We start from the raw sequence: 25,319 nt of genomic DNA on the forward strand, positions 1-25,319 counted from the left end.
AGTTGCATGAACATGCAGCTTACTTAGTGGATAGTTTGTGGGAGAGCTCTCAAGAACTGCTGAAGGACTGGGAGTGCATGACAGAATTGCTATTGGAAGAACCAGTTCAAGGAGAAGAAGGTATTTGTGTCACTTTGTTAAATACATTAAATTGATGTAATAAAACATGGTTAATTCTTCTTAATAAAAATGCTGTTAATCTTTGGATGATATGAATGTCTGATTCCAATCCTACATTTAGAAGTGATATGCAAAATGGAAATATTATATTTTAATTAATCTGATTTTTGGGAGGGGTTAATGCAGATTTTCAAGTAGAAGGCAGCACATTAAATGGGAACTGCCTTAATTCGTCCTCAAGACACAGTGATCAAAGGGACACTTTTCTTTTTGTTTCCTATTTAATTGAAACAATGGCATTACTAATTGCTCACTAGTTTTCATCTTGCTGTTTTCTTGCCTCCTTATTCTGACATTGTCTACAGTTAGAGGCCAGCACCTTCTTTTCTTATCTGAACAGTGATGTGACTAGCATGTTATTGGGCACTTTAAACTGGGTAATTATAATAATAATATGGCTTTGAATAGAGCCAATACTTCAAGTGATAATTATTGAATTTAAGGGTTTATATAAAACATTGCTTTATCAACAACAAGTTTATTGCTAAAAACAACTATGTCTGCAAAAGTGCCAGTTTATTCAGATGTAAAAACTAAATCTAGAACTATTCAAATGTTGAGAAAAGAGGGGGAAATGGAATCTTGCTGCTGAATTCCTTTGCTGAATCTAGTGTAATGAATGAAATAAAAATAGATGCCTGTGTTTGTGCATACCATCATGGGAATATATGTTAACAATAGACTTATCAAGCCTGAAAGACAATACTTTCCAAATACAGTTCTGTATCTCATATTGAATTCCTCTATTGATTTTTCTGACATTGTAATTAGGAAATCTACTATCTGAACAATCTATTAATGAACGTTAACTCTTTGCTCTTTGGTTAACAACTAAAAGTCGTTGCTAAGTTCAGTTTCTCTCCTGTGATGAACACTCAGGAGAGGCCATCAAGGAGTATGCTCCCTGATTTTGTGGACCATTCTGCACCTGCCCCAGTGCAAGCCAAGGGCCAGATGTATCTTATGCCAGCTGAGAATTGATGCAATAGAGCTGTGCTCCACTCCTTTCTGACTCTCTCTGTGCCTGTGCATCCCAGTGCCAGGGTGGAGAGAACAGTTGCTGCAGAAGCTGATTCTATGAGCTTTATGCCAGATGAGAGATCCTCTCTGCTGGGCCAATTCACAACTGGTCTCCTACAAGGAGATTCCAGCCCCATAGCACCAATCAGGTAGTGCAAAGGAACAGGATTGTTGTAGAGATTTTGGCCCAAATTCAAGTTCTTTAACGTTTCTTTGTAAATCATTGCTGTGATTAGGGAATTATGGTGGGTATTATAGTTGAGGCTCATTACTTTTTGAAACTCTCAACCTTGGGAATGAAATTTTCCATGTTTGGCCTCTGCCTCCAGGTGAATTATTCAGGAAAATTTGAATGTAAACAGTTCAAGTGTTTTTGAATGGGAGGTGAAAGGAAAATATGTATTCCCCCATCCCCATTTTTGGATCTTTCTTGCAGCTGAGGAGCCGTGCATGGCCTCATTTAAAGAAAGTTGGATTTAGTTTGATTACGTGATTATTCAAACATAAATAGCTCACTGAACACACACAGTAGATATTTTTCAATTGTTCTTTGAATGGCTGCAGACTTGTATTCCTCTCAGGTGTGTGCTGGCCCAGCGAGCTGAAGCTGGAGAACTTTGCTTAGCAGTTCCCATCAGGGTAGTCCATGCACTCTCTGGCTCTTCATGGCCCCTCCCGAGTTTATTTAAGGGTAGCATTGTCCCAATGCCCCTCTGTTCCTCCTCATGGCTGTGGCTTGAGTCACACCTTTCGGTGGGGTATGTTACGTTAGGCTTTGGTGTCACAGTGATTTTTCTGTGAATGTGTGTCCATAGTTATTTAATTACAGTTAGTAGTAGTAGTACACTTAGTAATTAGTTATGTTAATTATTTAGTTAAATAGTATTTAGCCCAGTGCAATGCCATCGCCAGATTTCAAACACAGTCCATAATGTGGGGTAACTATCCCTAATAGTGATCCTCACACTCGCTGTTTACTGTGTCTCAGAGAAGGGCAAACATAAAGGAAAAGTGTTCCATTTGTAAGTTGTTCAAAAAGAGAATGCATATAGCCAGAGACATACACCAGAAGCAGCACCTTATGGAGCAAACCAAGAGGCCCGTTTTGATGCTGGGAGCCTCCACAGATCACCTAGTCCCTCAGAGAACCTCAGAGCTGGCATAGGTGTTACCCGGGGTTTTCGGAACCCACAGCAGGGGCACTTAACTATTTCACTCCAGGCAGTGTCAGGAATAAATCAATAGGAACCCAGCAATTCTGTCTGATCAAGATTAAATACAAGTAAGCATGCTCTTATCTAACATGGCAGTTTATTAGATTTAAGCACACACAGACATAAGCAATAGGTTTAAAACATCCCAGATATTTACTTAACATCTGGAATGGTATTGAGTAATTAACAGCAGGATCGCAGTGGCCAGTTACTCACTTGCTGGGGAGAAAGGGTGTCAGGAAAAACGTCTCTCAAGATGGCTTCAGAGGACTGATCCAAAGTACACTCTATTATCTAGACTTTTATAACTAACTTCTACAAAACACATAGGTCATAATGACCCCTACTAAATTATCAATTTTCCTGCTTTCAATAAACTTTTAATATCAGAGGCGTCTAGATTCAACATTTTCCAACCACCAAGATTTTCAGTCTCAGTTGTTTACTTGTCTGTCCCCTGCCCCCATTCTGATTAGCAGAAACTGCCAGCTAGATATGACCTTGTATCTAAAAGCCCACTTCAAATTAACCCTTAACTACGTGGTGTTCTATTTCATTAATTCATGGTGGCTGAATGCACATAATATGGTTGAAATTGGCTTGATCACATTCTGGGGTCTACACACCCCTCAAATCCAGGGTAACACAGGCTGCTGTTGCCCAGCCATACTCTGACTCTTCTCTGAGGAGAAGAGATCATTCTTCCTCTGGTCCTCTGAGGAAGAGGACTTACAAGACTGACTGGAGCCATTCCAGAACATGGAGAGATTCCTCCTCTTCTAAGAAAAGTGCAGGCCATAATCAGGATTGCTTGGGTATGCAGGATAGAGCAGGGCTGTCTGCCTGCTTTCTTGTATTGAGACAAGATCAATTCAGCAGCACACAGTCAACTCTAGTACCATTTGCAGGTCATCCCTCAAGTTCAGTACCAAAAACATCAGTCTCAGTATCAACCATATTGATCCCACAGGCTTATCAGGAAGCATCAGACTTGCTTTACCTCTTTGTTAATTCAGGAGTGTTCAGCTGTGGTGGTTTCTTCTGCACCTTGGGCAAGCAGCCAATTTGATTCTCCTTTCGAGGGCAGCGTACTGCTTGCCAGCTTCCTGATTATATCCCGTCCATTTGGGGACAGGCTATCCTGCTTCTACAGGTCTTGGGAAACAGTAACTATGTACAAATGGATATTAAGCATTGTGGGATAGGGATATGCCATCTAATTCCTGTCCATCCACCTTTTTTCACCTCCTGCCTCATCCCTTTTCAGGGAACCCTGTCATGAGTCTCTGCTTCTTCAGCAGATTCAGACTCTGCTTGCTTTAGGAGCTATAGAAGAAGTTTCCCTTCAGCATCGAGGAAAGGGATTTTACTTACATTATTTCCTGATCTGCAAGTCCAAGGGAGGGGTGAAATCTATTCTAACCTTCAAGGTCTCAACAAGTACTTCAAGTATATGGGATTATGTATGGTAACCTTGCTATAATTATCTCCATATTAGATTAAAACAACTGGTTTTCTGTCCTCCATGTTCAGGATGCCTATTTCCATGTGGTGATTTTTCCCAACCCACAGAAATTTTCTGAGATTTGTACTGGCAGGTCAGCATTATCAATACACATTACTCCTCTTTGGCCTATCCTCAGCCCCATGTGTATTTACCAATGCATACCTGTAGGGGCAGCCTATGTAACATTATGAGGTGCAATCCAGACCAGTGAGAGATTGTGTCATTTCTTGTCCTGTAATCCTGAGTGCCCTAAAATGCACTGATTATGGAGATCCCTGTCTGGACATTCCCAGTCACCATACAAGCATGCACTAAGTATCTGTGTTTTAAGCATCCCTGGTTCAGCATCTCTGACTTCAGCAGCCTGCTTGTTACATCATAGCCAGACACTGATCTCCGTCAGCCTTGGTTACTACTAGCCGAGTGACCCCCAACACACACCCCAGTCCCAGATTTCCCCAAAACCATCTGCCCTGAAATGTCCAGCCTTCTACTGGAACTTTTAGGGAAGTAAAAGTTACCCCATTAAAGAGACAAAAACACAGCAGTTTGTTAACTCCAGTTAAAGCAACAATCACTTCAGTTCAAACAAACACTGGCTTGGTTTAGATTAAATGTAACATGTTTGTTGGCAAAAAGAGATAAGATTCTAAGTGAATTCAGGTGTAAGGGAGAAAGTCAAAAATGGTTACAAGCAAATAAAAGTGAAAAATGCTTTCTAATGACTTCAATCTTGGTTCAAGGTAACATTCTTACTACACTTCCTTCCAGTAAAATGGCTGATCACACCCTGGGTCAGAATCACAGTGGTCCACACTGATCTTAAGTCTATAAAATGTTTAAGAAATTGCCAGAAAATAGACATTATTTTCTGCCAATGAAAATGATGGAGAAAAAAGGATAGCAGAGAATATCATTAACCTCCAGACTTGCTGAGGCTGCTTTTCAAAAGTGAAGGGAAAATCCTACATCAAGTAAAATTGTTCATCCTTGTACATTCCCCATCAAAATATCCACATGGCTTGGTGGAAATATGCAGGGTCAGTTTTCCAGGTGGGGTAGCTGAGGAACAGAGCTAATGACTTGCCAGAGATTATAATTAGTAAATTTGTGGCAAATCTGGCACAAGACACCCTGGTCATTGAGGTGGCAAGATCCATAGAGTTTATACACTAGAGCACAATGACTCTTAGAAATTTGTTCAAAGCTCTGCCCTTGGTTAGTAAAATGTATGTAATAATTCATAACCTCATTTGTAAATTGATTTGATGGCTGCAGGTGAAGAAGCACCAGGTGAGTCCAAAATACGGACATAAAAATCAATGGAGTAATTTGGTGTAGAGTAATTCACTCCCTTTCAACCTAATTTTTCACTGCCATGCACCTTTTGTGGACATTTACATCTGTTTAAAATGAATAAAAGGTGGGTGAAATATGCAAAGGAGTAGAGAATGCAGGCCCAATATTTTCAGTGACATAATTTAATAGGCTAACTACAATGCTGTGGCCTAGTGGGTTTATCAAAGACTTTGGAAGCAGGAGACCTGGCTTCTAGTTTTGGATTTGATGCTTAATTTGCTATGGCTATTTAGTGAGTAGGTGAAAACAGACTTTGCTGTTCACACTTTCATATCTAAGTGACATATGTGAGGAAAGAACAAGAATATCTTGTCAGATGCGCACTGAAAAAGTAAGTGCTTAGCAGGAATCATTGTTAGCTTCACCATTTACATTTTTAATTTAAGTTGTTTATATTTTTAAACTACCTTCATTATCTGAAGAAACCAAAATATAAAACATGGGAAATTCCAAAACCAAAAAATTTTGTTTCAAAAGTCAGTTATGATTTTTAGGTATAGTTATCTATCACATTATTTATAAAATCCAAGCTCTTAAAATCTAATCCTGGTAAACATGATGAGCAAGAAATGTAGAAGTGCTTAAATGACTTAGGCAGACTCGCCTTGTGTCCCACCCTCCCAATTCTTAAGTCATTTAGGTGCCTTTTTAAAATCCCACTCAGTATTTACAAACATCATCATCATTTTAATGTAAAATACATAAAAACTAAAAGAAAAAAAACACATTGATGACTGCATTATTATAAATTTGAAATAAATAATAATATTGATCACTGTTGTAATAGCTTTTTCTAAAAGGGTAAACCAAGGCGCAGTAAAGTTAAGCGACTTGCCTAAAGTTACCCAATTCAATGGCAAAGTCAGGAATAGAAGTTGGGAGTTGTTGTTCTGAGTACACTGCTGTTATCACTAGACTACACAAAGGCCCCATCCAGGCAGACACCTGTTCCAGTGCAGAGCTCCAATGGCTTTAGTATTTCAAAGGCTACCGTGTTGATATTTAAAAGAGTAAAGGTGATGAACAGGTCTGTTACCCTGACATTGATCACAGAAATATGGTACAGCTGCTCTAAAATTCATCCAGGAAGGAAGGAACAGATGATCATAAATCCATGTTGAATGGTATTAATTTTAGTGAAAATGGATCTTGTTAAACAAACTTGATATCACTGTTTGATGAGACTGCAAGCTTTCTTGGTAAAGGTGTTGGACTATGGTGTACTTGTAAGCAATTTCACTTAGTACTGCAAGACATGCTAATTTTAAAAAACTAGCATTATGCAAAATTAGTGTAGTACATACTAAATTGATTAGAGGCTGGCTAACTGATAGATCATAAAATGTAATTGTTAGTGGTGAATTGTTATTGAATGTGTGTGTTTCTAGTGGGTTCGCACAAGGATTAGTCATTGACCTAGTGCTATTTAATTTTTTTATCAATGATCAGGAAGAAAGTATTAAATGATTCTTGCTAAAGTTTGCAAATGACAAAAATTGGTCAGGGGATGAATATGAGGAGGACAGGTCATTGTTACAGAGTAATCTGGGTAAACTGATAAGCTGGGCACAATTAAACAACAGTCATTTCAATACAACCGAATGCAAGGCCATATGTATGTAGGAACAAAGAATGCAGGCCATACTTACAAGGTAGGGAACAATATCCTGAAAAAACGGTGACTCTGAAAAGGACTTAGTGGTGATAGTGGCTAATGAAGTGAACCTGAGCTCTGAGAGCAATGCTGTGGTTAAGGAGGCTAATGCAATCCTTGGACATATAAACAGAAATTTCAAGCAGGAGTAGGAAGATGATTTTATGTATGTGGGACTCATGATTTCTAGCATCCATACTTTTTAAAAGGATGTTGAAAAATTGGAGAGGATTCAGAAAAGGGCCACAAAAATTATTTGAAGGCTGGAAAACCTGCCATAGGGTGAGAGACTTAAGGATCTCAATCTGTTTTGCTTGTAAAAGAGACAGTTAAGAGGTGACTTGATTACAATCTATAAGTGCCTATATGAGGAGAAGATCTCTGATGGTAGAGGGTCTTCTAATCTTGCAGAAAAACACAAATCAGGGTACAATGGGTGGATGGTGAAGTTAGATAAAGTCCAACTGGAAATAATTTATGAATTTTACAGTGAGTTTAATTAACTACTGGAACAATCAATTAAGGGAGTGTGATGGATTCTCCATCACTTGAATTATTTTAATCAAAGCCAGTTGCTTCTCTAAAAGATTTCTAGCTCAACCAGAATTTATGGGCTTAATAGAGGAATCACTGGATAGAACTCTGTAGCCTATGTTCTGTAGGAGTTCAGAGTAAAGGATCATAATGGTCCCTTCTGGCCTTAAAATCTGTTAAACCAGGAATTTCTAATAATGGTGAAATAGATTATTTTGAAAAGCTTATATAATGGTACTGAATAGATTGTATTCTAAACTAACATTTAGCCTCAGGGTAGAATTTTCAGAAGTACCTAAGTCCCATTTTCAACATTGACCTTAGGTCCAGATGCTCAAAGGTATTTAGGTGCCTAATTAGAATTTCACAAGCACCTAGGCACCTAACTCCTAATTAAATCAATGGGTGCTTGTTAAAAATCTCATTAGGCATCTCTCTGCATCTTTAGGATCCTAAATGCCTTTGAAAACCAGGCCCTAGATCACTTTTTGAAAATGGGATTATGGCTTCTAAATCACTTATATACTCTTGAAAGTTTTACCATTGACTAGTTTTCTACATTTTATGCACGCATTCAATAAAATCACCATGTACATGATTACCTTAATACAGATGATCAAATCTACTTTCCTTTTCTTTCTCCACAGCAATGTCTGACCGACAAGAGAGTGCTCTGATTGAGTTGATGGTGTGTACAATTCGACAAGCTGCTGAAGCACATCCGCCAGTGGGCAGGGGGACTGGCAAGAGAGTGAGTTTTATTGAAATAGATGGTTCAGACCTTTGTATTACTGTGAAATGTTTATGTTATAGGTATTAGATATATTGTAATACTTTTGTCTGTCGGGTTCAGTGTGTGGATGGTTGGGTGATGTTGGTGCCTGTGACATTTAGGAGGTCAGACTGGATGATGTGGTGGTCCCTTCTGGCCTTATACTCAATGAGTCTATGATATTATATTGATGTACTGTAGAACCATAGTGACAGATTGTTACAATTGACAAAAAATTTTATGGGACTTTTGTAACCATCTAATTGTGTTCTGACTTGAATTTTTTTTGGAGAAAAGTAATGGAAATGATAAATCTGAATATGTTTGAATTTTTTAAAGTTCTTTTGCATTCCTAAGTAATTAGGTAGTTGTAAAATTATATCTTGAGAAAAATCACTTTCTTCAGATTTTTAGACAAGGCATCTCATTTTTTTTTAATGCTTTTGTTGAAAAATGACAGGCAATACATTTTATTAAAATCATAGAAAAATAATTCTTTATTCTCTGATTTAAAAAAAACCCAGACAAAATTATTTACTGCTTGACTTAGGTAAGTATTGTCAAATCGGTTTGCAGCAGTATAGCAAATATGACAAAGGGTTCATAAATGTTAATTATGTCAATATTCCTCAGCTTCACAGAATAAGATTCAACTAGGGGTCACCAAATGAAATTAATAGGCAGCAGGTTTAAAACATACTAAAGGAAGTATTTCTTCATACAAAGTACAGTCAACCTGTGGAACTCTTTGCCAGAGGATGTTGTGAAGGCCAAGACTATAAAAGGTAAAAGAACTAGATAAATTCATGGAGGATAGGTCCATCAATGGCTATTGGCCAGGATGGGCAGGGATGGTGTCCCTAGCCTCTGTTTGCCAGAAGCTGGGAATGAGTGACAGGGAAAGGATCACTTGATGGTTACCTGTTGTGTTCATTCCCTCTGGGGCACCTTGCATTGGCCACTGTGAGAATACAGGATTCTGGGCTAGATGGACCTTTGGTCTGACCCAGTATGGCTGTTCTTATCGCTGTAGACTGTTGTTGAAATAGATCTTACAGTTCCGTCAAATACTGCAACAAAATTTAAGCACAGTAAGGGTCTCCTAAGGTGATTTCCATCTGCCATAATTGAGTTAGAGAGGAATTTCCCTATTTCACATGGTTTCCATTTCCATTTGATTTTTTTAAAGAAACCGTTTCTGTCTTCTCACAGAATTGATACAAATTACTCACTTAGAAGGGAGCATGCAGACTTTCCATTCCCCTAGCAAATCAACTGTGTTCATCCATAGATACTAGTCACAGCCAGTTAACCTTACTTAACTCTGCTCCGGGTTGAAAAGACGAACCCCATCCCTCAACAACACTCAGTACAAATAACAAGAAAATTAACGCTACCGAAGACTGCTCACCTACCTATGGTACTGAGGGAATCCTATAACAAGTGCTTGGTGCCAGCTGCAACAGTACTGAAGCCATCCTCCATAGGTTCCCACTCAGCCCAATCTTTGATACAGTCAGTATCTCAAGAGTTTACGTACCCTAAGGATCTGATAATACTTTCTGAGCCAGAGTCTCCTCTGTTAACAAGTGCTGGGGATTAGTCAGTTGTCAAGACTCTCTCGGTCACCGATCCCTCTATCATCTAGAACACCACATTGCCCTCATCTGCTCTGCAAGCTCAACAGCTATGAGTATGTGGAAGAGGACTCATCAGACTCTCAAATTTCAGGGCAGGTTTCTAGGACACATTGTTTTCCCTCCTACACTGACGGATTATAGGAGAATAGACCTAAATGACACCCACATGGCAGGAACACAGATGGCTGCCACAACCTATGCCATTTGGACCTCCTCAGTGGCCTTACTAAGATCTGTGGGTGTTCTATCACCAACAGTTTACATTGAGGTCCTCGCACTACCGGAGGGAACAGAGAAGAGTTCATTCTCCTCTCCCCCCTTTACCATCATCTACGCCAGAGAGATCTTTAAGGAGCAAGAGGCAAGGGTCGATAAGGAGGTGACACCTCTTTCTAATATATCCTACTTATGTCCTAATTAAGCTGTCATGTCTTCATCACCTTCTATGGCGGGTGACTTTGGGCAGTTTCATGCACTGATGAAGCAGATTGCTGACATTCTGCAGATTCCCTTAGAGGAGATTCAGGAGTCTCACCATAAACTCTAGTATGTTACAAACTTCAGAAGAGCATCTTGGCTACGGATGTTGGGCTTTACAAGAGAGGTGCAGAGTACTGTCAAAAACCTCACTTTTGATGTTCCAAGCTCTTTGGGGATCTGATGGATATATCTCTCCACACTTTAAAGGACTCGAGCTAAACTGCAACCCCTAGAGATTTACACTCCAGTAAATAAAAGGATATTTATTAGGTCTCAGATGACACAAAGAGCATGCCCATCCGCATTCAACGTATCGTAGACCTTCTGAACCTCTGTCCAAGAGACCAAGATACACAAAAAAGAAACCGCCTTTGGCTACAGCTACATCATCTTAGCCATCCATGTCCTCCAAGTGACAGTTTTGATGGCTTGGTCAAGAGTCTCAACCATCCAACTGACAAAGTCTTACAGTTGCACCATCTTACACCCTTCCTTCCTTTTGGATGCCCTCTCTCCCATTTTCAGGATGCATGGGAACATATAACATCAAACAAATGTGTTTTGGAAACCATAACAGCTGATTACACTATCCATTTCAAATCTATCCCTCCTACCCATTCCCCATCCCCAACCCTCTTCAAGGACTCCTCTCATGATCAGTTGCTAGAGCAAGAGGTGACCTGTCTTCTACATTTAGAAACTATAGAACCAGTTCCTATGCAACATAGGGGATTCTATTCAAAGTACTTCCTGATTCCCAAAAAGAATGGAGGGGGGTGAAGGCTAATTTTAGACCTTAGGTCTCTAAATAAATGTGTAAAGCAACAAAAATTCAGAATGGTGACACTTGCAGAAATAATTCCTTTGTTAGAAGTAAGAGATTGGTTTGCAACTCTCAAACTAGAAGACTCATTTTAATGTCTCTATTTACCGTTCACTACAAGAGATTTCTTTGTTTTCTAATAAACAATGAGCTCTACAAATACAAGGTGCTCCCTTTTGTTCTATCTTCAGCTTCAAGGATATTTTCAAACATTCTGGCAGTAGTTGCTGTTTACCTACGTCGTTTGGGTATAATCATTTTCCCACACATAGACAATTGGTTGATCAGGGACAGAGCATGTCAGGAAGCGCTGACGTCAGTAAAGATCACTTGTTCCCTGTTTCACAGCTTGGGCCTTCAAATTAACCTTAAAGTCCTTTTTGACCCCTCTACAGCGTTTAGATTTCATAGGAGTTTCCCTGGATGCACTGACAGGCAGAGCATAGCTACCATCCAACAGATTTCATGCATGAGCAAATCTCATCTAAAAGATTCTGGGTGGTCCTCAAGTAATAAAAGATTGTCTTCAGCTGCTAGGACACATGTCAGCTTGTGTCTTTGTAGTGTGCGGCATGCCAGATTACACCTCCGAGATCTACAGGGTATTACAAACCAAACAAATGCAGTTTAGGCAGATTAATATCTGTACCTCAATGGGTTCCTCACTCACTCAACTGGTGGAAGGACCAAACCAAAACCTGCACAGGTGTTCCATTCTTGTAGATTTCCCCTACCATACTGATAATATCAGATGCTTCATTTTTGGATTGCGGGTTACATCTGGGACCTCACAAGATTTGAGGAAAAATGGACACTACAAGAGCAGCTTCTGTACATTGATCTTTTGGAATTGAGAGCTGTCAAAAATGCTTGTCCACACTTTCTACTGCTAATCAAATCAAATTCTGTAAAGATAATGACCGACAACGTGGCATGCATGTATTATGTCAACCGTTAGGAAGGTGCATATTCCCCATCTCTCTGTGCTGAAGTGATAAAACTCTGAAGTTGGTGCATAGCCAACCACATATTCATTTCAGCTTCTTGCCTCCCAAAGTATTGAGAACTCTATGGCAGATGACCTCAGCAGACATGTCTTTCAAAATTACGAATGGGAACTGAACTACTGAGTCCTTCACAAGATATTCTCAGCCGGGAGGTTACTCTGTTTGCCATGGCAGCCAACGCAAAACGTATCAGTCTAACAGTCCGTATCCCAACGTCCACCCCTTTTTCAAGACTATGATAAATTTTGTACAAACTATGCATTGTAAGTTATCATCTGAAAACTCATGATTTGCTGATCATTATTGCCCTGGTCAAATGTGTGTGGCAACATTGTATGTAAAGTTATAAGATTATATTGTATGCAGTTAAGACATATTCCAAATCTGGGAAAGTAGCCATAAACCAGTTCCTTGGAGACAAAAGGCAAACTGATACCTCAAGTAGTGTCGTCAAAATCAAATGGACTATCGTCTGTTTAAACAGCCATTCTTTGGCAAGAAAAAGGATGTGAGCAAGAAATTTACAAAGAAACAGCTGAAGGTTCCTGACCCCACAGATTTTCTGTCTCCTAAACCCCAGCTGGAGATGGTTCTCAAAGTAGAGGAAAAAGTATAAAGAATGAAGAACAGATGCCCAAATCATTTTTTCCTTCGACTCTATTCACGGCATCGATAACACTTGAAGGACAAAGGAAGCATCATTGGATTGGGGAGGGATCCTGGCAGAAAGGAATTCGGCCAGTAAGACTGCAAGAACACGTGGTGAGAGAGTTTTGCTTTGAATTCACTTAGCTTGTTAAGTTAGGTGTTAGTTGTGTTTCACCTTTTATTTCTTTGTAACCAATTCTAACTTTTATGCCTCATTACTTGTAATCACTTAAAATCTATCCTTCTCTAGCTAATAAACTTGTTTTATTGTTTTGTCTAAACCAGTGTGCGTGGACTGAAATGTTTGAGAAAATCCATAAAATGCCGGACTTTATATGAGCTTGGATTGCCCAGGAGGGGGCTGTGGAGTACCAGACAGACATTTCTGGGGAAAGTTTGGGACTGAGTGTTGCCTTGCAGTGTAATTCAAGAGTGACTGGCCATAGCACTCGTACAGTGTATCTGAGAATAATTTACATGCTGGAGGCTGTGGGCAGATCAGGAGAGGTTGCTCTCACAGCAAAGCAGTGTAAAAGGCACCCCAGGTTGGAGAATTGAGAGGATACAGCTGTTAAACAGCCCAGATTGTACCCTGGGGAATGTCACAATCAGGTAGTGCTCCATGTGATACAAAACATTCTCTTCATCTCATGGATGAAAGGACTTCTCTATGTGTATCCACTGACACTGTTACTGTTAAAGGTTCTCAACAAGATGAAACAAGATCGAGCCAGAGTCATATTGATTGCACCAATGTGGCCCAGACAGGTCTGGATCCCTATTTGATCAGACTCATTTCTCGCCCTTCCTGGAGGCTTACAATCAGTCCTCACCCACTGACCTAAGATGCTGGTTGAACACTTCACTCCCACCTGCAGATTCTGAGGCGCCAAGCATGGTTCCTTGATGGTTCTTGGCAATAGAGATATCCTATTTGTCAGAGGTGCAACATGTTTTGTTAAATAGTAGAAAAGAATCTACAAGAAATACTTACATCCCAGAAATGGAAACAATATTATCTTTGGTGTAACAGTTGTCAGATTTTGGCTACTCACTCTCCTTTTCCCAGGGTATTGGATTACTTATTGGAACTGAAAAATCGGGGTTTTCTGTGAATTCCATTAAGGTTCACTTAGCCTTCATGACAGATCCCTTATTTATGGTATTCACCAGAGAGAAAGAATCATTATGTGCACATCCAAGATTTTATCTAAGGGGTCTTCAGAATTTCGTATTAAACCATTCATCTCCCAGGGTTTTTTTCCCCAAACCACCGGACTACTCAAGAAGCCATATTCCATAGCCTAGATGTCAGAAGGGCATTGGCATTCTACCTTGATAGGACCAAACCATTTAGAAGATCTTCAAGACTATTTGTCTCCATTGTGGACAGAAACAATGGTTCAGTACTTTAGAAACAGAGGTTATCAAAATGGATCTCCAGTTTTATTAAGATCTGTTATAACAGAATTCATGTTCACACCACTTCCATAGTGATAACACATTCCAGAAGAGCACAGTCTACATCCAAAGCCTTACTTACGGATGTACCTCTGTTAATCTTTTTTTAATCATTAAGCTTTGGTACCCGTGGCAAAATCAGATGCTGCTGTACGCAATGCAGTTCTCTTCTGTATTGAACTCTGTTCTGAACTTCCACCTCCTTAATGGGATGTGATACAGCATGGCCAGAAGGCAGCAGGAGAGTGATATAGGAGAGCTATGTAAGTCCCAGAACGAGGAGAAGCCTTATTCCCTGTAGAGGGAAGAAAAGTTTCTATAGATTAATTAAAAGCACCTGAAGCCAATTAGAGCATCTGAAACTAGTCACCTGATAAAACCCCCCTGCTTCAATCAGCCAGGGGAAAGAGTTGGAGCAGAGAGCAGTTTGGAGGAGTTGGAGCAGAGAGCAGTTTGGAGGAGTTGGAGCAGAGAGCAGTTTGGAGAAGTGCCGTGGCTGGCTAGAAGACCAAGACCGTAGGTAAAGAGACACCCGGCTTGTACAGAGAGAGAGGGCAGGAAGCACCACAAGCTGAAGAGCAGGAGAGGGAAGTAGCCCAGGGGAAGGAAGCACTAGTTCAAGTGGTTTTCCACTATCCCTAGGGCCCCTGGGCTGGGACCCAGAGTAGAGGGCAGGCCCGGGTCCCTCCCTCTGCACTACCCTTCTCTGGGTTACTAGTTGGACAGTAGATTCCCTAGTTCAGGGGCAGGAAACTGCGCCCTGAACCCGCCGCCCCAAGAAGAGGAAGCGCGGGACCCATCATAATCGTACCAGCAATTTGCCACAGGGAGTACTGCATGGGAGTCACCTGAATAGGAGCACTCACAGAGACATTACTCGAAGAAGAAGGAGAGATTACTCACTTTGTGTAGTAACTGCGGTTCTTCAAGATGTTTGTTCCTGCATGTGCTCCACTACCCACCCTACTTTCTCTCTGCTTTGGAGTCTGCCTTGTGGGTCTTTGTGGTGGAGAAGGAACTGAGGGTGGTTAGTCTGCTCAGCCCCATATAGCCTCAGCTTGAGGCACAAGGATATGTGGGGCACATGCATGGGCCAAATGGACACCGCTACCAAAAGATTCTGACTCAAGGGACAGTGCACAGGCGCACCTGAAGTGGAGCACCCATAGGGGGAGACACCTCGAAGAACTCAAATTACTGCACAAGATGAGTAACCTCTTCTGACAGTGAGAGTGGAATCATAGGTGTCTTGGCATGCCATTGGTCTGTTTACTTACAATCCAGATTTGATTTACAACATTTGGTTTCTTTTGCCTAAACACCTTGAAGTTATCCATATTTTTATCAAACTATCACAACCATGGAATGCTATGTAGTACTTCAGTAATAGCCCGCCTAAAATCTGTAAGTATAACCACTTTCCCATCTCTCTTTGGTCGAGGGGAAGGGTCTTATGCTTTCCTATAGCAAATTACATACAACAATATGTAGAAAGAACATTAAAGTTGCAAAGTCGAGCACTCAAAGGTTAGGAAATGCCAGTGTTAAAGTTACCTGTATAACCTCAATTCAGCCCCTTGAGCATATGCATTATGCTACAGTCTTGCACAATGTCATTTACTGATCCTGTGGCAGGGCCAAGGCTAGAACCCATCTCTGCGGATTTCCAGCCCAGTCTCAAACGTAAGAGAACATCTTTCCTCTTCTTGTAACCCTCTGCCTCATTTTACAGTCCATCCTGTGCACTGAATAAGGCAGGGGTCCTGTGGAGCAAAAAGTATGTGATCATGTGATTTAACGCTATCATAATTCAGATGTACAAGAGAGCCAAATTAAGGTTGCCATGCTGCCTGAAAGTGGGGGAGGAGCAGAGTGTCTCAGGCTCACAGCCAGTGGAGGCAGACAGTAGATGAGCTGCACATGTGTACTCTGGTACGCTCCCTCACCGAGGTTGCGATGAGATGTGTAAACTCTGCTCCAGGCAGGAAGAAGTTAAGTTGTTGCTCTGGGCTGGAGTGGCCCCATCCCTTCCATACCTGCAAGTCCTATCAAGAGTGGAGGAGGAGCAAAAGAGGAGGGGAAGCTCAGCTTCACAGAGGGTAACTCTGGGAGCAGAGCACTGAGTTTTCCAGCTCACAGGGAGAGGCCTGGCAGCAAGTAGAGCCTGTTCCCTTGCCTAAAAGAAAACCCCAAGTCCCCTAAGCTGAAGGGGGCTGAATCATATTCCTTATGCTGGTCACCCAGCAGACTATGAACTTGATTGCGCACCATCCAAGGCCCCTCTGAAGGAAGAGAGGCTAGAGGCCCAACTGGGACTGACTGTAAATTCCTTTTCCTTCATTTATTTTCCTGCTCCTAAGTTTTTTTTGTTTGTTGGGTTCCCAGAAGGGGTGAGCATCCAGAGAGATTCAGCTGGAGGGTTGAGACTCTGTCCCCTTCAGAATGCTTCCACTTGAGTGACTGGACCTGGAGTCAGGATAGAACCCCATTAACACCTCAAGGGGACACTGTTGAAACACCAGAACCCTGACAGAGGTCCATAAATTAGCCTGACAGAGCAGGAGGAGGAAAATTGTGGGCAAAGACTGCCTTGTAAGACCCAAGGTCTGAGTCCTTTCCCAAGTGATGTAAGCAGAGAGAGCCCAGTGAGCAGCTTTTGCCAATACAGAATTAGAATACTGGACTTGCGATGCAGTTACCAGGTTTATGCATGGGCAGCTGTTCAGAATTTTAACGTCTTAATTGGAGAATTGTCCCTGTGAGTGCCTGTGGGCATGGTGAACCCCATAGAATGTTCCACACATAGAACTGGAAGGAACCTCCTGCATCATCCATTCCAGTCCCCTAATGTCATTGGCCATACAATCATATAATCTTATCATAAACTTATCAAGATCTATCTTAAAACTAGTTAGGTTGTTTTCCTCACTACTCCTGTTGGAAGGCTGTGTCCAGTTCTGGGGCCCACAATTCAAGAAGAATTTTGATATATAGGAGAGGGTATGTATGAGAATAATAATTAAATTTTTAAACTAAACTTTATCAAACTTCGTCGTGTGCACTAGATAACAGTATGGATTACTTCATAGCACAGGTATGAACTTTTGAAAACAAGAGTGGAAAACCAGCTGTTGTGACTCTTAACACTGTGAATCTGGTTCTCTGTGCATTTTTGAAAAAACCAATTAAAACATTTTCAAACAGTATCTGGTATTTCAGATAACTAAGCCAATGGAAAATAAGTTCTAGAGTCAATGCTTAACTTGCTCATATTTTTGCTGCTTCACCTCAGTGCAAAGTGGCCAGAGTCTGTCAGTGAATGTGGCCATAAAAGTTACCTTAAAAAACTGAGATTGATACTTCATATCTCTCACTCATTGTCCATCTCACATGGTTGCATTCTGTTTGGGTTTCTTTTTCAACATTCAGATATGAAATTTTAATAATTATAATAATAAAGAGAAATTCTGAGACTTAAGTATGTTAAGCTGAAGTTAAGGATGAGAGAATAGATCGGTAATATGAGGGTAAAACACATTACATGCATGCTGTAATTATCTCAAAAACGAGCATTTCAAAACCAGGAATTTCAGAGTAAAGGTCAAATTTAAAATAAATCCAAACATATGACACCATTTGAGGGCTGAGATAAGGTTGTTTCTATGCCATGACTGTGCATTTCCATGCCATGAAGTGTTTGTATGAAGGAACGCTTACCTCATTTGTTACCTAAGTGCAGTTTTGCCTCAGCTTCCCTCCACTGCTAGACTAGTTTGGCCCTTCAGCCAAACAAAAAATCCTCCTCTTCCAGGGTAAAGTATCCTTCTCCACATGGTCAGAGGCTCAGTAGTTTCTGCTCTCCCTGGGCTAACCAGACCTTTCCCTTCAGTCCAGGGCCTTCACTGTGACTCACTGGGGTCTCGAGACTGCCATTCACCAAGTTGTGGGGGCTGGCTACCATAGTCCACAATTACCAATACATAGTATCATAGAATCGTAGGACTGGAAGGAACCTTGAGAAGTCTCCTTAAGTGCAGGGGACTGGACTAGAAAAGACTAAGTATTATTTCGACCAACCCCGACAGGTGTTTGTCTAACCTGTTCTTAAAAATCTCCAATGATGGAGAGCCTCCCTAGGGAATTTATTCCACTGCTTAACCACCCTGACAGGAAGTTTTTCTTAATGTCCAACCTAAACCATCCTAGCTGCAATTTAAGCTTCCTGTCCTATCTTCTAAGGTTAGAGAGAACAGATTTTTCTCCCTCCTCCTTGTAGCAGCCTTTTATGTACTTGAAAACTGTTATCATGTCTCCCTCCCTTCCCCCAGTCTTCTCTTCTCCAGAGTAAACAAACCCACTTTTTCAATCTTCCATCATAGGTCATGTTTTCTAGACCACTAATCATTTTTGTTGTTCTTCTCTGGACTTTCTCCAATATTTCCAAATCATTCCTGAAATGTGGCACCCAGAACTGGACAATATACTCCAGTTGAAGTCTAAACAGCTTGGAGTAGAGTGGAAGAATTTCTTCTTGTGTCTTGCTTAAAACATTCCTGCTAATACATTCCAGAATTTTATTCCCTTTTTTTTTTTTTTTTTTTGCAACAGTGTTATGCTGTTGAATCATATTTAGCGTGTGATCCACTATGTCCCCCAGATCCTTTTCCACAGTACTCCTTCCTAGGCAGTCATTTCCCATTTTGTATGTGTGCAGCTGATCCATCCTTCCTAAGTGGAGTACTTTGCATTTGTCCTTACTGAATTTCATCCTGTTTACTTCAGCCCATTTCTCCAGTTTGTCCAGATCATTTTGAATTTTAATCCTATCCTCCAAAGCACTTGCAACCCCTTCCAGCTTGGTATCGTCCACAAACTTTGTAATTGTACTCTCTATGCCATTATCTAAATCATTGATGAAGATATTGAAGAGAACTGGACCCATTTGATATGCCCTTCCAGCTTGACTGTGAACCACTGATGATTACTCTCTGGGAATGATTTTCCAACCGCTTTTGCACCCACCTTATAGTAGCTCCACCTAGGTTGTATTTCCCATGCAAGACAGTATCAAAAGTCTTACTAAAGTTAAGATATACAACAGCTACTGCTTCCCGCCTATCAGGAAAGCTTGTTATCCTGTCAAAAAAAGGTATTAGTTTGGTTTAACATGATTTGTTCTTGACACATCCGTGCTGACTGTTACTTATCACCTTTTTTATCTTCTAGGTGTCTGCAAATTGATTGCTTGATCATTTGTTCCATTATCTTTCCAGGTACCGAAGTTAAGCTGAATTGTCTGTAATTCCCCTGATTGTCCTTATTCCCCTCTTTATAGATTGGCGCTATATTTGGCCTTTTTCAGTCCTCTAAAATCTCACCCATCTTCCATGACTTTTCAAAGATAATTGCTAATGCTCAGATACCTTCTCAGTCAGCTTCTTGAATATTCTAGGATGTATTTCATCAGGCCCTGGTGACTTGAAGACGTCTAACTTGTCTAAGTAATTTTTAACTTGTTCTTTCCCTATTTTAGCCTCTGATTCTACCTCATTTTCACTGTCATTTATTAAGTTAGATGTCTAATTGCTACTAAAGTTTTTGGTGGAAATGGAAACAAAGTCATTTAGCACTTCTGCCATTTCCACATTTTCTGTTATTGTTTTTCCCCCCTTACTGAGTAACGGGGCTACCCTGTCCTTGGTCGTCTTCTTGCTTCTAATGTAGTTGTAGAATATTTTCTTCTTACCCTTTATGTCTCTAGCTAGTTTAATCTCATTTTTGTGCCTTGGCCTTTCTAATTTTGTCCCTGCTTACTTGTGTTATTTGTTTATATTAATCCTTTGTAATTTGACGTAGTTTCCACTTTTTGTATGACTCTTTTTTGAGTTTCAGATAATTGAAGATCTCCTAGTTAAGCCAGGGCAGTCTCTTTCCTACATAGTGGTATAATTTGCTCTTGTGCCCTCAATAATGTCTCTTTGAAAAACTGCCAACTCTCTTAAACTGTTTTTACACTTAGAATTGCTTCCCCTGGGATCTGACCCACCAACTCCCTGAGTTTGCTAAAGTCTGCTTCCTTAAAATCCATTACTTTTATTAGGCTTTTTTCCTTCTTACCATTCCTTAGAATCATGAACTCTGTCAACAATTTCATGATCACTTTCTCCCAGCTTGCCTTCCACTTTGAAATTCTCAACCAGTTCCTCCCATTTCTCAAAATCAAATCTAGAACAGCCTCTCCTGTAGTGCCTTTCTCCATCTTCTGAAAGAAAACATTCTCTCCAATACATTCCAAGAACTTCTTGTATAATCTGTGCCCTGCTATGTTATTTTCCCAAAAGATATCTGGGTAGTTGAAGTCCCCCATCACCACCTAATCCTGTGCTTTGGATGATTTTGTTAATTGTTTATAAATAGCCTCATCCACCTCTTCTTCCTGGTTAGGCGATCTGTAGCAGACCCCTACCATGACATCACCCTTGTTTTTTACCCCTTTTATCCTTACCCAGATATTTTCAACAAGTCTGTTTCCTATTTCCATCTCAACCTCAGTCCAATTGTATACATTTTTGATATATAAGGCAACACATCTTCCCTTTTTTCCCTGGGCATACTAATTTTCAGCTGCATTTTTCTCAAAGAGACCATCAAATCAATGCCTACCTCTCTCCAAAGGAACTTCCACTCATGGTAAAAGGCTCACTGGTGTCTTCAGGCCCCCCCGGATGCCACTGATCAACAAATCAGGATACACAGATATAATCAACTTCCTTGCACGTTTCTAGAAGAAGAAAAAAATAGGCCAGGAGTCTGGATGTGTTTCTCTCCCTTCCTAGAAGTACTGGGAAAAGAACTCCCTGCACCAGTTGCAAAAGTTATGTTGTCACAACTCAGGGCACTGGAAGTTGTGTGGTGACTTCTCCTGTCTGATTATTCCAGTCTACCCAGTCTACAAGAATAATGACTAGAGTCTAAAATGGGGATATTGATTGACTTGTTGAAGGTCGGCCACATTCCTGTTGTCCTTGGCTATCTTATTGTAAGTCTGTCTTAGACCCAGAATGTACCAGTGTCATACTGATCACCTGGACTGGGACTATGAAATTTTAAGGCCCAGGACCAGCAGCAACTCGGGAGTGCCTATAATGGCACACCATGTAAGGGAACATACTAATATGTTTTAGGGTGTTTGCAGTAGAAGCTGATAAGGGGTTCAATTTGGGTCATTATCCATTCTAGCCCTACCACTGGGACAGACCCTTCCTAGCAGTATGCCTGTTGAATCCCTGCCTGACTTCTTACACCAAAGCCAGGCATCTTACTGAGTACTGTCAGGAGAGACTCTGGTCTGATCTTGATGCAAGTCTTAAGACCTCCATGACCCTAGGATCTTGGAAGGAGGCCTGTCTGTGGGTCTGGGTGGAGCTGTTGAGCAGAGTCTCTGCACCCCACTTACTATGACTCACAGTGTGATGCTGTGGCCAATAGAACTAATGTGATTCTTGGAGGCATAAACACGAATCTCGAGTGGAGAGGTTATTTTACCTCTGATTTGGCACTGATGCAACCGCTGCTGAAATACTGTGTCTGGTTATGGTACTCACAACTCAAAGAATGATTTTCATAAATTCAAGAGGGTTCAGAGAAGAGCCATGAGAATGATTAGAAGTCACGACTTCTAGGGATAGACTCAAGGAGATCAAGCTATTTATCTTAACAAAGAAAAGTTTAAGGGGTGACTTAATGACAGACTATAATATTTACATGGGGAACAAATAGTTAATATGGGCTTTTCAGTCTTACAGAAAAGGTCTAACACAATCCAATGACTGGCAGATGAAGCTAGAGAAATTCAGACTGGAAATAAAGTTGTACATTTTTACAGTGAGCGTAATTAACCATTGGAACAACTTAGCAGGGGTCATGGTGGATTCTCTATCGTTAACAATTTTTAAATCAAGTTTGGATGTTTTTCTAAAAGATAAGCTCTAGGAATTATTTTAGGGGAAGTTCTATGGCCTGTGTTATACAAAAGGTCATACTGGATGATCACAATGGTTCCTCTAACAGCCAAATTGGTCTGTTGGTCCCATTATAGGCAATAGCAAAATTTTCATTAACTTCAGTATTGCCAAAATGGCCTCAAAAATGGGGGATATATGGAGACAATATCACAATGGAGGAAATGAGGTTTTCCCTTAAGGTAACTGGAGTTCTTACTGCTTTCCCATTCACATGCTCTGCATCCCTGATGATCTCTTTTTTTCTTCCTTCCTTCCTTTCTTTAAAAAATGCCTACACTGGCTTTCATTTTGAATTAGCTTACACTTTTGGGATCTTGACCCTTCGATTTATTATTGGATTAATGACATTAAGACATTTAATTATTTTATAGCACATTTTTCCTTATTTTTACAGGTGTTAACTGCAAAAGAAAGGAAAACTCAGATAGATGACAGAAACAAATTGACTGAACATTTCATTATTGCGCTTCCTATGTTACTTTCAAAGGTACAGTTTCCCACAAAATATATTCTTTACTGATAATGTATATAATTTTTTCATTCTGTAGTGTAGACATTAATTGCTCTTCATTTTCTTTGTTTCAATAATCTCTAGTATTCTGCTGATGCAGAGAAAGTAGCAAATCTTCTGCAAATCCCCCAGTATTTTGACCTGGAAATCTACAGTACAGGCAGAATGGAGAAGGTATGATACACTATGCAGGCACTCTGATGGCTTTCAACTGACTGATTAGTCATGTTCATATTAAATGGCTACATTTGGAATAGGATGTAGTAATCTTTTACTGCTTAACATTGTCTTCTTGAGTTTCATTGTTTATGTAATATTCTATGTAATGTGAAAACTGACTTTTTTTGTCTGATCCACAGCATCTGGATGCCTTGTTAAAGCAGATTAAGTTTGTTGTGGAGAAGCATGTAGAATCAGATGTTCTAGAAGCCTGCAGTAAAACCTATAGCATCCTGTGCAGTGAAGAATATACCATTCAAAATAGAGTTGACATAGCCCACAGCCAGCTGATTGATGAATTTGTGGACCGATTCAACCATTCGGTAGAGGATCTGTTGCAGGAGGTTTGTTCTTTAAAAATTAACCTTGTTTTATCATCTAGATTTGCATCTTTGATCCTTTCTCCATTCTGTAATATCCATTGTCAGTTTTCTGCATCACCATCAACTACCTGATGAGTTGTCATATGCATTCACAATAACACATTGCTCAGTTGTAAATCATGATCTATAAAGCAAAAGAGGTGACCCCCCCATAGAAGAGTAAATGAAAAACTTCAATTCCAAAGTGGTATAATTACATTTCAGTTAAGATTTTTTCTAATTAGGTGTCAACCCTTAATGCTAATCCCCTAACCTTAACTCTAACCCTTTCTGTCTGTCTTTCTTTCTATAGCAGTAGCATCCAAAGACAACACATACAGAATAGGTTAGGCATTGTGCTAGATGCTGAAAAATAATTGACTCAATGAAAGACAGGTAATAGTCCATCAGCCTTGTTTACTCCTTGCTGAGGCATCAGCTTGCCCATTGTCTCGGAGGAACTGGTTTGGCTACTCCCCAGGCTTCTACTTTTAATCTTGATCTCAGCATATGTCTATAACTGCACATATAATACTGCTGTGTGCATTTTGCCATGATGATATTAAGTAAATTATGAGTTTTTAAATGACATCTCACAAGGCATACTTTGTTCAAAGATTATTACGGTAGTGTGTAGGGCGTCGACACCAGGGTACATTCTGTTACAGGAGGTGGGATATTGTGTTGTTTTACATATTGGAGGCATCTGGGACTTAACTTATAGAAGGATGGAGTTTGGAAGAGAGTTTGGTGTGTGATGTGTGGGTGTTACAGTATGTTAAATTCTTTCTGGAACCCTTAGCTGGACATTTTCTTAATTAAAGGGTTTGTGTAGGCTGAGTGTTAACCTTATGCAACCTTAAATATTCTTTAAAAATGTTTAATAATTTCCTTGCTTTTTAAGGTGAATATAGTGGATAAGTGGAAAATAAGATCTCTTTTCTCCCCTTAATAAAGTTATGTGAACTTGCACATACCATAGTAATTTTGAATAAGCCATACAAGTCTAAAAGGTCAAATAAATTTTTATATTTTATAATTCTGTACTAAAGAGAAGAAACACTTTAATGTTGTTTTCCTGAGAGAGGTGGAAAAAACATATTAAAGGAAGAGATCTGCCTTTGAAAGAGTAAATGTATAGCTTGGACTTCAGAACATGTACAGAAAAACTCTAAAAAGCGTATCAGTCCCCTTTCATCATATATTATTATAATTGCCAAAATATTAATCTGCCTTTTTATTTTAGTTTGAGGTTGGCTTTTTGAAAAACGAATACAACTTTTTAATCATTTTTCAAAATAACATATAATATGAAAATAACTAAAAGAGATATCACTTAGTAGCCACCGTTGAAAACATTGGCTTGATTAACTTGTTAAAGTTCCCGTAGGAATTTTGAGGCAGAGTTAAGGATAGAACTTGGTTATCCAGACATAGCCCAGTGCTTTAATCACAAGACCATCACATAGAGAAAATAGTATCCAATAATTTATTTAAAGACTATCATTTATTTGTATGTCAGTGTTTTGGAGAGGTTAATATGCAGGAATAGCCCCATTTTTGCAAACAACATAGCTAAACACAGATTTGGCCTACTGTTTTTGAAAAGCAATGAAGTTAAATACTCAACACTTAGTTCTAACATGGTAGAGACATGAATTCTAGTTCTGGCTGTGTCAGAAGTATGGCAAAATTGTCAAAAGTGCCTAAGAGACTTATGAGCATAAGTTCCATTTTCAAAAGTAACATGCACTCTTGCCTCCTTAGCCCTTATTCAATAATAAGGGCTGGAAGCACACAAGAATATTAACACCAGTCCATGCAAGCACTGAGACTTGAACTCTTGGCCTTTGTGGCTTCTAGGCCAAAGCATACTTTGATGGAGAGCTCTCTCTCTCTTAGAA

At 40.0% G+C, this 25,319-nt stretch overlaps 1 protein-coding gene across 4 annotated transcripts in view; it reads left to right on the top strand.

The window, feature by feature from the left end:
- Positions 1-25,319, top strand: part of STAG1 (stromal antigen 1) — a 365,202-nt gene that overhangs the window by 221,204 nt on the left and 118,679 nt on the right. For all 4 annotated transcript variants that reach the window (XM_037909148.2, XM_037909146.2, XM_043521994.1 and 1 more), the window contains 5 exons: positions 3-120; positions 8,116-8,219; positions 22,718-22,810; positions 22,919-23,008; positions 23,194-23,397. In XM_037909148.2, the coding sequence (XP_037765076.1) occupies positions 3-120; positions 8,116-8,219; positions 22,718-22,810; positions 22,919-23,008; positions 23,194-23,397 (609 nt within the window). The remainder of the gene's footprint in view (positions 1-2; positions 121-8,115; positions 8,220-22,717; positions 22,811-22,918; positions 23,009-23,193; positions 23,398-25,319) is intronic.

This window comes from Chelonia mydas, chromosome 9 (genome assembly GCF_015237465.2).
Source record: "Chelonia mydas isolate rCheMyd1 chromosome 9, rCheMyd1.pri.v2, whole genome shotgun sequence".
Taxonomy (NCBI): Eukaryota; Metazoa; Chordata; order Testudines; family Cheloniidae; genus Chelonia; species Chelonia mydas.